This window comes from Rosa rugosa, chromosome 2 (genome assembly GCF_958449725.1).
Source record: "Rosa rugosa chromosome 2, drRosRugo1.1, whole genome shotgun sequence".
Taxonomy (NCBI): Eukaryota; Viridiplantae; Streptophyta; class Magnoliopsida; order Rosales; family Rosaceae; genus Rosa; species Rosa rugosa.
This window is the reverse complement of record NC_084821.1, coordinates 55,789,787-55,803,000: the sequence shown is the minus strand read 5'-3', so window position 1 is coordinate 55,803,000 and position 13,214 is coordinate 55,789,787. Positions and strand designations below refer to the sequence as shown.

The 13,214-nt window shown below is 39.7% G+C and overlaps 2 protein-coding genes across 2 annotated transcripts; both read left to right on the top strand.

The window, feature by feature from the left end:
* Positions 1-2,410: 2,410 nt before the first annotated feature.
* LOC133728582 (uncharacterized) lies at positions 2,411-6,611 on the top strand. Its single transcript, XM_062155995.1, has 6 exons — positions 2,411-2,497; positions 2,807-2,907; positions 4,063-4,324; positions 4,422-4,618; positions 5,379-5,566; positions 6,051-6,611. The coding sequence occupies exons 2-6, from the start codon at positions 2,807-2,809 to the stop codon at positions 6,347-6,349; spliced, it is 1,047 nt and encodes a 348-aa protein (XP_062011979.1). The 5' UTR covers positions 2,411-2,497; the 3' UTR covers positions 6,350-6,611.
* A 1,088-nt stretch (positions 6,612-7,699) lies between these two features.
* Positions 7,700-11,583, top strand: LOC133728581 (elongation factor 2). Its single transcript, XM_062155994.1, has 4 exons — positions 7,700-7,804; positions 8,335-8,382; positions 8,480-8,567; positions 8,881-11,583. The coding sequence occupies exons 2-4, from the start codon at positions 8,380-8,382 to the stop codon at positions 11,319-11,321; spliced, it is 2,532 nt and encodes an 843-aa protein (XP_062011978.1). The 5' UTR covers positions 7,700-7,804; positions 8,335-8,379; the 3' UTR covers positions 11,322-11,583.
* The last annotated feature ends 1,631 nt before the right edge of the window (positions 11,584-13,214 follow it).

Genomic DNA, 13,214 nt, shown 5'->3' with positions numbered 1-13,214 from the left:
CAATAAATGCTGACTGGAGCGGGAGCTGACCGGGAACAATCAAGAAGCTTCCCTCGAGTGTTGACTTAGAGTTTGACCGTCGGCTCGAGGAGAAGGGGGGGTACCTGCAGAAAACCCTCTGATGCTTAAGTCAGTACGTTTCTTAGTAATGGAGTAGAGAGAATTGGAATTCGATGGTTTACCTTGACGTTGGGCGTTCCTTATATAGGTGACGATTTACTTAGAGAGCAAGCCGACATTATTCCGGCTTTTATGACTGCATTTATTTACACACTTATGATGACAATTATTACAGTACTAATAACAGTTAATAATTGCGTACATACGACGGTCATTCATTGCGCACTTATAATCGTAATCATTGCGCGTAGTTATTGTCGTAATAATCGCCGCATTCATGACTAAAATTTAACGCCGTACTAACTACGGAGTTAATCGCTTTAATTACGGGCCCAGCAGAATTTGACCACTCCCACAATGCCCCCAAATTTTCTCTTTGGACACTCGTCCTAAGAGGAAATTTCCATTCTCTAGCTGTTTCGAATCTTGCCTCGATTATTTCCTCGAGCCCTGGCCGTCCCGATACTTTCCTCGAGCCCTGGCCGCCCCGATTCTTTCCTCAGGCCCTGGCCGCCCCAATTCTTTCCTCGGGCCCTAGCCGTCCTGGCCGCCCTGAATCTTTCCTCGGGCCCTGGCCGCCTCGATTCTTTCCTCGGGCCCTAGCCGCCTCGATTCTTTCCTCAAGGCGAAGATTCATTTTCAGCATGAGATATGGAATTGCCCGCATTTCCTTTTGAATCTGATCAACAAAATTTTATTCTCCTTGGCCACCGGCCTTGGGTATTTACTCTGGCCACCAGCCTTACACATACATTTCAACAACACTAACCACAAATATATTTCAAATATAAAAGGAAAAAATCAGAATATGATTACTAAAGGAAAGAATGCTAGTTTACGTTACCCAGACTTTTATCACTTCGGGGCTTGTATTCCATCACTCCCAGTCCTTAGTGACAGAAATGAGATTTCTAATGGTGCAGCTCCCGCCATCACTTTTTAGGGAAAAGTGCTTCCCACAGACGGTGCCACTTGTTGGTGCAGAAAAATTCCGTAGAAGAGTTTGACTCACCAATGAATGCGGACTGGAGCGGGAGCTGACCGGGAATGATCTAGAGGCTTCCTTCGAGCGTTGACCTGAAGTTTGACCGTCCGCTCGAGGAGATGGGGGGTACCTGCAGAAAACCCTCCGATGCCTAAGTCAGTACGTTTCTTAGTAGTGGAGTAGAGAGAATTGGAATTCCATGTCTTACCTCGATGTCGAGCAGCCTATTTATAGGTGTACTTCGGCGTGGGCTGCAAGTAAACTTGCACAGCAAGTCGCAGTGACTTGAGCGGCACATCACCATTAAGGCCATATTCATTCCTGCAATAACCGTCACTTATTGGCAGCTATGATTGTCGCATTTATAGCTACATTAACTGTTGCATTTACTGCTGCCATTACTTCTCTTTAATTGTCTTGATTGCAGGGTCAAATTTGTTGACCACCCCCACAAACTCCTACACCACTGATGTCAATCTCTGTACTAGGAGAGAGTGTTGATTTTGGGCTATGAAGTAACCCATCATGTGTGCTTTGTTGATGGTGGCTATGGTTTTGACCTCTACACAACATCAATCTTGGGTGGGTTAGAACCCTATCCACCACCATATGTGACTATTCACCACCTTCCTTGTACAATATTTTGCTGGTTTGCTTGTTTTGCATTAAATCATGAAACTTCAGTCTAGCAATTTAAAATTTCTTCAGAATTTATTCCAACACTCTAGGACCTAGGATGAGCATGTTAATTTCGCCTCCTTACTTCCCTACACTTAAACTACTCATATTAATCACTTTAATAAAGAGATCGACAAATTAAGATTCCAAGCAAATGAACATAGAGAAATCAGAAGGTTAGCAAATTAAGCATCAGCTACTACGTTTCTTGATCAATTGTTTATAGGGAAGTTATTGAAATTTCTCAACAGAATTAAATAAGTATGGAGAATAAGTCAGCCATACTTAGACCCAAGCACTATGAATTTCATTCATTGATTTTGGATTAACAATAATATCTACATTCTTTGGTCAGAAAATATACTACTTCCAAAACACGACTCCATCAACATTGAAGGAACCAGGCTAATCACGCATAACAATTAAAGTCAAATTTCTGACCAAAAACAAGAACAGAAAGTCAATTCATTAAAGCAAACTAGCTTTAATACCTAAGAATTGGGTTGACTTGTTCAACGTTACACGAGTTTCAGGCCCAGACTAATTTAACGTCCGAGCCCAAACTAGCTTTACATTCTCGACCCGTTTTTCCGGCCCAAACCCGAAATCAATCTGAACTTAGAAGCAGCTGTTGAGCTTTTTGAATGGGTCAGACTGTCACTATTGCCAAGGAAGAAGAAGAAGAAAGAGAGAGACAGAGGCTCCGGTGCTCCGGTGAGTTCCTAAACCAGATCTAAGCGACGTCGTTCAGTCATACTGCAATTTCCGTTTCTTTTTTTTTTTGTAGTCGAATTATAAGATCGGTTTCAATTTGAACAAAAACGGAGTTAACTGAAGTCACTACAATTAAGGCAATGAAGCAAAATTGATTGTGGGTTGTGAATTTTGAGTTCAATGAATTGTATATACTGTGAGTTGAAGGAAAGTAAGAAACTTTTAAGTTGAAATTCATCAAATTTGAAGTCAAATCTTGCAAGATCAAATTTTTTAGAAGTTAAAGCTGATGAGTGATTTGATTTTCAGATGTTAAAGCAGTACTGGGTTGCTTTCTTTGTGGTGGTTTTATGGGGTTTTGGATTCAGAGCTATAGATGCCAGTGCTGGTGATGCTGATCCTCATTATAGGTAAATCATTCTTTTACTCTTTGTGGGATTTTTAGTTCTGCTGCTGAAGCTTTTGTATCTGGTTTTGAGGTTTTCATGTTGAGTTATCGTCGGTTTGCTTTGAAGACTGCATATTGTAATGTCCTGTTGTGCACCATTTAGAGTGCAATGTGGCTAACTGAGGTGTTCTGTAACCTACTGAGGCTTTCTTAGCCTGGATTAGCTATTTATCGTTCGAGTACTGGAAATTTCAGCTGAAGGGCTGCTGTTCATTAGAACTTCGAATGAAGAAGACTAGTATTCCCTTGATCATTGTGTTTGCATTTCGTTTGGTAATACACTAATCAGTAATTTAGTGAATTGATTAATATCTGATATTGTTTAGGTAGAAAGTCTGTTCATCGAACCAATTTACTAGTCTTTTCCTTAACACAATTCGATCAAATGGGCCTGGTGACATGCTTGCCCTTCTTTTTTCCATTTCTATTTCTGGAGGACTGAGGCTTAAACTTCGGATGTTAACTGTGTCCTTGGGAACAAGTACATACCACCAGAGAAAATAGGTCATGGGGGTTTGCTTCACTCAGGTTGGATCAGGTTTTAATATATTTAATTTCAGTTCTGTGCTTACTGTTTGGAAATATAGATTGAGTCTGTCATTAATGACTATAGCAAGGAGGCATGGAGCATTGTTGTTCATTACTTGTGTGATAAGTATGTCTCACCTGTCTCCTTGTCAGCGCTAGCTAATAAGAGCTCATTTTAAAAAGTAAATTGTGTGATGTCAACAAGCTTTCTTCACAAGCAGTTAACTTTCAGCCCTATTTTGAACCATTAAAATAGAGGCTTCCTCGCTGTTGCTAATTCTTCTTCCTCTTCTTTCTTTTTCTTTTTCAATGCCTTCATGCAATTCCTATCCGTTTGAAGTCACTTGAAATTGATTTTTGACAAGTACCTCCTCATCCTTTGAAATTAATATGTTATTATTCGTTCAGTACTGACTTGTGCAAGGTTCCTTGAGTATGGTTCTTGTTATATATTTGGTGGAATCAACGTTTTCGTCCATGTTGCACAATGAAGAAGTCTGGCTTATTTTGCATACACTTGTAAGTTGTAACCTGTCGTGTGGATTTAGGGCTTGGAATTGACAGTGTCACATTTGACTTGGAATTGTAGGGCTTGTTTACAACAATGTGAAGAAACTGGATGTGTAGCGCAGAGATGCTTTCCACATTGCAATTTCTCTTCAGGTGGGGTTTCCGTTGATGGGCCATGGTTCCTGCAAGAACCTCTTTATTTGCAGTGGAAACAATGGGACTGTCAGAGTGATTGCCGTTACTATTGTATGGCTGACAGAGAGAAAGAAAGAGAAGCAGCTGGTTATGGCCCAGTCAAATATCATGGTAAATGGCCCTTCAAGCGCATTTATGGAATCCAGGTTTGCTCTTTTACAGACTATATGCCTCAGCAACATTTTCTTTTGCTCATCTTAGTTTCATAGTTTGTTCTATTTAACATGATGTCCATTTCCTCAGGAGCCTGCTTCTGTAGCTTTCTCTGCGCTCAACCTTGCTATGCATTTTCATGGTTGGGTATCATTTATCATCCTTTTATTCTATAAGTTACCATTGAGACGAGATAAGAAGGCATATTATGACTATGCCGGTTTGTGGCATCTATATGGTTTCTTATCCTTGAACAGCTGGTTCTGGAGTGCTGTTTTCCATAGTAGGTAAGCTTCTCTTTCTTTCTGTAATCATTCTGCTTACGATGCATGGGAATATCTGCATGCTGTTTTCTGTACTTGATAAGCTCTTATCTTTATTTATTTTAACTGCATTTGCAAGAATATATCTGATTCTACTGTGCTCTCAGACTCTCATTCCAGGAAAAGTTTAGTTTTCTGATTAAAAGTGAATATTTGACAGCTGTCTAACTGGCAAAATCTGTTTTAAATGACACTTAATATGGTACAACATGTCAATTTAGTCTATGTGCCAGCCATGTCAAAAAGGTCTTAAAATGTCAATTTCCTTACATTCATGGATGAATGCAAGTATAATTGCTTTTTCAAAAAAGACAAAAGAAAAAAATGATGTAAGTGATAATTGCAACTGTCAGATAACACTTTACTTAAAAAATCTGTAATCTGTAATTGTGCTATCTATATGACATTATAACCTAATGTAAATATCTCTTGAAAGACAAGTTATGGATGAAGGACCAATATTAAATGGGTTGAGCTTGTACATAAGGATTCGAAAAGTAATAAAAGCAAACTCATACTAGTCATGATAATCAACTGGGACCAGAACCTACCTCCTTGACACTTCCACCCATCCTCACCTCACTGACAAAAAGAAAGACCGGAAAGTGATATTTTCTTAGAAACTAAACCTATGTTTTGTGATTTATTTTATTTTTTTTTTTTGTGGGGGGAGCTGGGTCATTAGCACCTTTCTTGATCATTACATTGTCTCATTGAATCGCAGAGATGTGGATTTGACCGAAAAATTAGATTACTCAGCTGCAGTGGCATTACTTGGGTACTCGCTCATTCTTGCCATACTCAGAAGTTTTGACGTGAGGGATGATGCTGTCAGAGTTATGGTTGCTGCTCCACTGCTTGCTTTTGTAACTACCCACATATTGTATCTCAACTTTTATAAACTAGATTATGGTATATTATCTTCCCTTTCTATCTTTTTTATTTTATTTTTCTCAGTAATGAATGAAAGCTATATTCTTAAATGATACTCATGCACTCTGGCACACATAACATATTGATAAGTTGTGCTTACTTTGATCTTCTATTGATATATAATTTCCATAATTTTATAGCAGTAAGCTATTAGGAAATGCTGAATATCATGTAGGCTGACCAGTCACACAATTGGACCTTGACCATGAGTCTGTTCTTTCTACTAGGTGGAAAGTCTTTCTATGGAATCTTATTGCTTTCCTGTAATCTAACTTTCTTCGGATTTTTAGCCAGTGTACGTTCACTATAGATCACTGATAATCCTAAAATTTGAACTATTGGGAAATGCTGAATTTCTTTCATCTTGGAAACTGATTAGTATAGACTCTTTGATCTTTCTTCTTTTTTTTTACTTTACAGGACGTCATAATCATGATAACAATATTATGTTAACACTCTGCAGGTTGGAACATGAAAGTTTGTGTTGTCATGGCGGTGGCTCAACTTCTTATCTGGGCAGTTTGGGCTGGTGTCACCAGCCATCCATCTCGTTGGAAATTGTGGCTGGTAGTAGTTGGAGGCGGTCTTGCAATGCTCCTAGAAATCTATGATTTCCCCCCATATGAAGGATTTCTGGATGCTCATGCGGTCTGGCATGCCACCACCATCCCCCTAACTTACATTTGGTGGAGTTTCATCAGAGACGACGCTGAGTTCCTAACCTCTAACCAAGTAAAGAAGTTGGCAAAGAAGGCAAAATAGAGTTGTCCTGCGATGTGATGCCTGAGCACATATCCCTCGTCTCTATTAATGTGCTGGAAATGCAGTTTTCCCCTTTGTTTCATCCAATTTGTATTGCAAAATGAGACAGTTGTTATAGGATACTGATTGCAGTTGTATTTAGAGATACCATCGTTTTGTTTCTCTTTGGCGGTAATATTGGATGCACAAAAAGACTTATCAGAGGAACTTATTTGTAGTAATTTTCTCTCTTATTTAGTTTTTTGGTTAAGCAGCACTGGAATTTGAGTGACTTTACTGCCTAATACTTGAGAACTTTTTCTGGGGTGATAGAATTGTGGACAAGCATTGTTTTGGCCAACTATTATGGACTAGCTTGTAGATTTTACTCGAACGAAAAATCATATTAGGCCATGGAAAGTAAAAGGGTTCACACTTCACACAATAAAGAAAATTTGCCACACAATAAAGCAAAATTTGCCATGCATCGTTTCAAAAAAATAAAATAAAATAAAATTTACCATGCATTTCCAAATGGGAACATTGATGAGGCAGAAATTGTTTCTGTTGCTTTGGGGGTAAAAAAGTAGTAGTATAGATTGAATTTATATTTGAGAGAAAGAAAAACAAAAGAAGGAAAGATATTCAAAATATAGATTGTAGCTTCAAAGTTCAAACAATATGGATCCGGCTTCTTTACAGTTAGAGGGCTTGAAGTTACGCCAATTTCATAAAATACTATCATTTTTAAGTCATCTAATGGCTGGCTGAGGTGATTGTGCATCAATGTACAACATTTGGAAACACTAGTCTAAACACTCGCCGTTAGTATTTCGACCAAATACAAAAACTAGGTGTAATCATCTCTCTAAAGAAAAAAGAAAGAAAAAGAAAAAGTAGTTTCAAACTAACGACAATGGTTATCAATGCACATAAGGCAATATTTGAAATTTTTCAAGAGAAATAAAAGGAAAAAGAGGGATGAGAGCCCGTACTCACGAGAGAGTTTAACTTTTATCATTATCACATAATAGACTCATTAAAAACTCACTTGAACCACACATGTAGGAGAGAACTTGTTAAAAATTGTCATAATTAGTCTTCTCCCTTCAAACCGATAGAAAAGGAAATTAGTCTAACTTCACCCAACTAAACCCTAACCCTAACCTTAACCTGTACAAACCATCTTCAATTTGACTATTCCCCAAAGTCTTCCCTCTAACCACACCCTGCAAAACCCTAACTTGCATAAACCACCGCCTTAATTCTACTCTTGATTGAAACTTCAATCAAAGCAAAGCCCGGCCCATTGGTTGCAAAACCCTAGATAACGAAGACTTCCCCAACCGCATATACTAGTATTATATTCTCCTCTCTGCCCCCAGCTCCCTCCCTTCGTATATAAAGCCACAAACCCTGAATTGTATGCCCCATTTTCTCTCTACTCTGCCGCCTCTCTCGTAGCTCTGTCACCTGGTTCGTTTCTCTCTCACTTTTACTCTCTCTAGATCTGAAGCTTCCCAGCTCCAACTTTCTCTATATTTTTGCTTCACCTGCTTGTTTACTCTAATCTAGATGATTTGCAGTACTTGCTTTTTCGATTTTTCTTGCTTAAGATCTGTGATTTGAAGTGGTATGATATACTGTTCTTACTGTTTTGAATCATCGGATTGTAGTTGTTTATGCTTAGATTCTTGTGTTTGCGTAGCTGAGTTTTGTAGTAGCATGAAAACAGAATCACTTTTGAGCTTGCTTTATGTAAATCCATGGCTTTCTATAGTGTAGATTTACTTGTGGATGAAGATTTAAATGATAATCTTATATGTGATTAGTGGAAATATGTACATATCGAAGTTGTTTGACTAAAATGATGGTCTAAACTGTTTCCTGTATATGTGCTTTGGTTTTCTGTGGTGATTGCGATTTCAAGTTTGAAAACTACTTGGATGATGTTGATATTTTGTGTTCATTTTGTAACTGCTTTGTTTTGTGGCTCTCGTGTGCAGGTCGTACTTCAAATTACTGACAGGTGACATTTACAATCAGTCAAGATGGTAAGTCACTTTGGTTTTAATTTTTTGCTTGACGCGATGCTAAAAATGGCTGTTGGCTTGTGTAATTTTAACGGAGAGAAATTTTCTATTTGAGCAGGTGAAGTTTACTGCAGAAGAGTTGCGAAGGATTATGGACTACAAGCACAACATTCGTAATATGTCCGTTATTGCCCATGTCGATCATGGTAATTTTACATCATGTTGCACTTATTTTGCTTACTGAGTATTACCTTATGTGTGAAAACTTTCAATTCTTTAAGTGATGGTTTCTGAACAACAAAAGAACATTTTCTGTGGGTTTTAGAATAATTATAGATTGTCAAAATGGTTGACTTTTTAAACTATCAATTATAGGCTGGATTGCAGTTGGGGGTTGTGTGATATATTGTTTCTGGGTGGGAATTTATCCTATTAAGTTTGAGCTTATTTAAATTTTGTGCTTTTTGTTATGTTGTATCTGTTACTGCAGTGAGCTAATAATGTTGATTTATGTTTCAGGTAAATCAACCCTTACAGACTCCCTTGTCGCTGCTGCTGGTATCATTGCACAAGAAACTGCTGGTGATGTCCGGATGACGGATACCCGTGCAGATGAGGCAGAGCGTGGTATCACAATTAAGTCAACTGGAATCTCTCTCTACTATGAGATGACGGATGAGTCTTTGGCGAGCTTCAAGGGAGAGAGGAATGGAAATGAGTACCTTATCAATCTCATTGATTCCCCTGGGCATGTTGACTTTTCATCTGAGGTCACTGCTGCTCTTCGTATTACTGATGGTGCACTTGTGGTGGTGGATTGTATTGAGGGCGTGTGTGTCCAAACTGAGACTGTGCTCCGTCAAGCCTTGGGAGAAAGGATCAGGCCTGTGTTGACTGTTAACAAGATGGACAGGTGCTTCCTTGAACTTCAGGTGGATGGTGAAGAGGCCTACCAGAATTTTCAAAGGGTTATTGAGAATGCTAATGTCATCATGGCTACCTATGAAGACCCTCTTCTTGGTGATGTCCAGGTCTACCCCGAGAAAGGAACAGTTGCTTTCTCTGCTGGTTTGCACGGTTGGGCTTTTACTTTAACCAACTTTGCCAAGATGTATGCCGAAAAGTTTAAAGTTGATGAGGCAAAGATGATGGAAAGGCTCTGGGGTGAGAACTTTTTTGACCCAGCAACCAAGAAGTGGACCAGCAAGAACACCGGTTCTGCTACCTGCAAGCGTGGTTTCGTTCAGTTCTGTTATGAACCCATCAAGCAGGTTATCGCTACCTGCATGAATGACCAGAAGGATAAGCTGTGGCCCATGTTGGCAAAGCTTGGAATCACCATGAAGGGTGACGAGAAAGATCTGATGGGAAAGCCATTGATGAAGAGGGTCATGCAGACCTGGCTGCCAGCCAGCACTGCCCTATTGGAGATGATGATCTTTCACCTTCCCTCTCCACATACAGCTCAGAGGTATCGTGTGGAGAATCTGTACGAGGGTCCCCTGGATGATCAGTATGCTAATGCTATCAGAAACTGCGATCCTGATGGTCCTCTTATGCTCTATGTATCTAAGATGATTCCTGCATCTGACAAGGGTAGGTTCTTTGCCTTTGGCCGTGTGTTTGCTGGGAGGGTCCAAACAGGTTTGAAGGTTAGAATCATGGGACCAAACTATGTTCCCGGCGAAAAGAAGGATCTGTATGTTAAGAATGTACAGAGGACTGTTATCTGGATGGGAAAGAAACAAGAAACTGTTGAGGATGTTCCCTGTGGTAACACTGTTGCCTTGGTTGGTCTGGATCAGTTCATCACCAAGAATGCTACCTTGACAAATGAGAAGGAATCTGATGCTCACCCCATTCGTGCTATGAAGTTCTCTGTCTCACCTGTTGTGCGTGTTGCTGTTCAGTGCAAGGTTGCTTCAGATCTTCCCAAGCTTGTTGAAGGTCTCAAACGTCTGGCAAAGTCTGATCCTATGGTTGTCTGTTCTATTGAGGAGTCTGGAGAGCACATTATTGCCGGTGCTGGTGAACTCCACCTTGAGATCTGTTTGAAGGATCTTCAGGATGATTTTATGGGTGGAGCTGAAATTGTGAAATCTGACCCTGTTGTGTCCTTCCGTGAGACTGTCCTTGAGAAGTCTGTCCGTACAGTGATGAGCAAGTCCCCCAACAAGCATAACCGTCTGTACATGGAAGCACGCCCATTGGAAGAAGGTCTTGCAGAGGCCATTGATGATGGCCGTATTGGTCCAAGGGATGATCCTAAAATTCGTTCCAAGATCTTGGCTGAGGAATTTGGTTGGGACAAGGATCTTGCTAAGAAAATCTGGTGTTTTGGCCCTGAGACAACTGGTCCTAACATGGTGGTTGACATGTGTAAGGGAGTTCAGTACCTCAATGAAATCAAGGACTCTGTTGTTGCTGGGTTCCAGTGGGCTTCAAAGGAAGGTGCATTGGCCGAAGAAAACATGAGGGGTATTTGCTTTGAAGTCTGTGATGTTGTTCTTCATGCTGATGCTATTCACAGAGGAGGTGGTCAGGTCATTCCAACTGCCAGGAGGGTCATCTATGCTTCTCAGCTTACAGCCAAGCCAAGGCTCCTTGAACCCGTATATCTTGTTGAAATTCAAGCCCCTGAGGGTGCTCTTGGAGGTATCTACAGCGTTCTCAATCAGAAGCGTGGACACGTTTTCGAAGAAATTCAGAGGCCTGGTACCCCACTGTACAACATCAAGGCATACCTGCCCGTTGTTGAATCTTTCGGGTTCTCTGGTCAGTTGAGGGCTTCCACTTCAGGACAGGCTTTCCCCCAGTGTGTGTTTGATCATTGGGAGATGATGTCTTCTGATCCGTTGGAGGCTGGTTCCCAGGCATCTCAGCTGGTTCAAGACATCCGTAAGAGGAAGGGTTTGAAGGAGCAAATGACCCCGCTTTCTGACTTTGAGGACAAGCTCTGAGAGAGGCGTCTAATTCATTCGGTCCCATTGGTGAGGGAAGTTTGCTTTGCTACATGTAGCACAAATCCCTGCCTATTTTTGTTTCAGTTTTTTTATTGTCTTGTTTCAAGTTACCCTGTTTATTGTTGTAGTAGTCAGCATTCGGTTGAACTAGCGTCATTTTGTGCTTGCCCATAACAAGATTATGTAATGTTGTTATGTTCATGTTGGTACATTATATTTTGATTTGAGCTTTACGATATAAGTTCTAGCTTTTGTTTCATTTGAGTTTCTTATAATTGCTTGGCAGAGGCTAGGGTGATTTGCTAGTATACTTTTGATTGCAGGTTGATTTGAATACGGTTCCATTTGCTGTTTGTTGATTGATAACCTGTTCTCCACTTGGCTTATCTGTACTAGAATAGACGCCCGCGCTCTGCCGCGGGTTTTTGGTGGTTTAGGGAAGATAAAAAAGGGTAGGAAATTTAGGCAAAGGGTTATAAGGAAAAATTTACAAACAATTGTGGAAGATTCGATTTGATTTGTGGGGAAGACATTTTGTTTTGAGAGTTGAATGCTCTATTGTTTGAGTACTTGCTAGGAATTTTTTTCCACTGTAGTTGGAGTTTAATGATATCTGCCAAAGGTTTGGGTCCGCTGTGGCGATATTTGGGACATTCTTGTATTCTCAGGCAACAGCTAAGAAGAAAAAGGAAGCTGAAAAGAAGAATTAGAAATAGGCCTCAGTTTGTTTGTTGTAGGTGCTTAGCTTTTGACCTGGTAAAATTTGTGAACTTGCTCTGGTTTATTCATCAGCTTCCAAATTTTAATAATATCTCCAGGAGTCCAGGTTTCTTTTCATGATCTCTCTTTGCTTTTATTAAAATGAGTGTATGTCGATGGCAAATTTCTGTTAGGATTGATGAATCTTTCTTCTCTGTTTTCACTTCTTGTTGGTGGCCAAGTTTTTGTTTTGATTCCATGTTTATCTGTGGCTAGAGACCTAAAAATGTTTCCTTTTGTTTACACATATGGAGAAGGTCCTTTAGCAGTTTTAAGTCAATTTGATTTTTTTGGTAATTCAATTTCAAAATTCTTTAATGCTTGTTGTCTTGCTTTGTATCGTTATAACATCTGAGATTATAGAGGTTGGAAGATGGAAAATATCTATACACTCTACATATTCATACACCCTGATATGTATAAATTATATAAGTCATATCTTAGATCATATAATCATGATAAAAATGTATGGAACTTTACTGGCCCCTTCCATGGACTTATTAAATCAATGGAGGAGATAAGGCAATGACCTTGGCCTTGTATTTTCCATAAGGATCACAGTGGTCGGGACTGAGACTGAGGTCTTTGGCAATCTCAGAGATGTGGGACAGGCTCAACAGAATTGGCAATGTCTATTTCTGCAGGGACTGGGGAAAACCACCTTGAGCTCATGTTGGCTCCCAGAAATGTGAATGTTGTTTACTGGGTTTGATTGATCTGTATTAAAGGGTTGTTGATAGGTGTTTTGGTTGAGCCTTTGATAAGAATATTGTGATATACCTATACACACTGCCACTACTTCATCAATGGAAAAATAAGGATATTGTGAGCTTGCATTTTTATCCCTATGTTTTGAAATTTTAGTTATTATGTTTTATAAACCCAGAAAGATATGGACCTTCAAGTGAGTGTCATTGTTTGTGACTGCCAAATGGCAGTTGGCTTTTTGTAAACCACATTGATATCTGAACAAGGTGGGAAAATTCTGTTTATCATTTGCAGGCTCTAAAATAGTCGCCTCTTCATTTGCATGCTCTAAAGACTTGAATCTGTACATAGTCCATATTGCAGACTTTTCCTAATATGTGTTACTTCAGTAAATATTGATATATGCATGTGCGTGTGTGGAAT

What these genes read in the sequence shown, in the direction of transcription:
- LOC133728582 (XM_062155995.1), top strand. Translation starts at nt 2,807, where the DNA reads ATGTTAAAGCAGTACTGGGTTGCTTTCTTTGTGGTGGTTTTATGGGGT. An exon ending in AGTGCTGTTTTCCATAGTAG is followed by an intron (nt 4,619 to 5,378) that starts GTAAGCTTCTCT and finishes ATTGAATCGCAG; the next exon opens with AGATGTGGATTTGACCGAAA. An exon ending in CTTTTATAAACTAGATTATG is followed by an intron (nt 5,567 to 6,050) that starts GTATATTATCTT and finishes AACACTCTGCAG; the next exon opens with GTTGGAACATGAAAGTTTGT.
- LOC133728581 (XM_062155994.1), top strand. An exon ending in TATTGCCCATGTCGATCATG is followed by an intron (nt 8,568 to 8,880) that starts GTAATTTTACAT and finishes TTTATGTTTCAG; the next exon opens with GTAAATCAACCCTTACAGAC.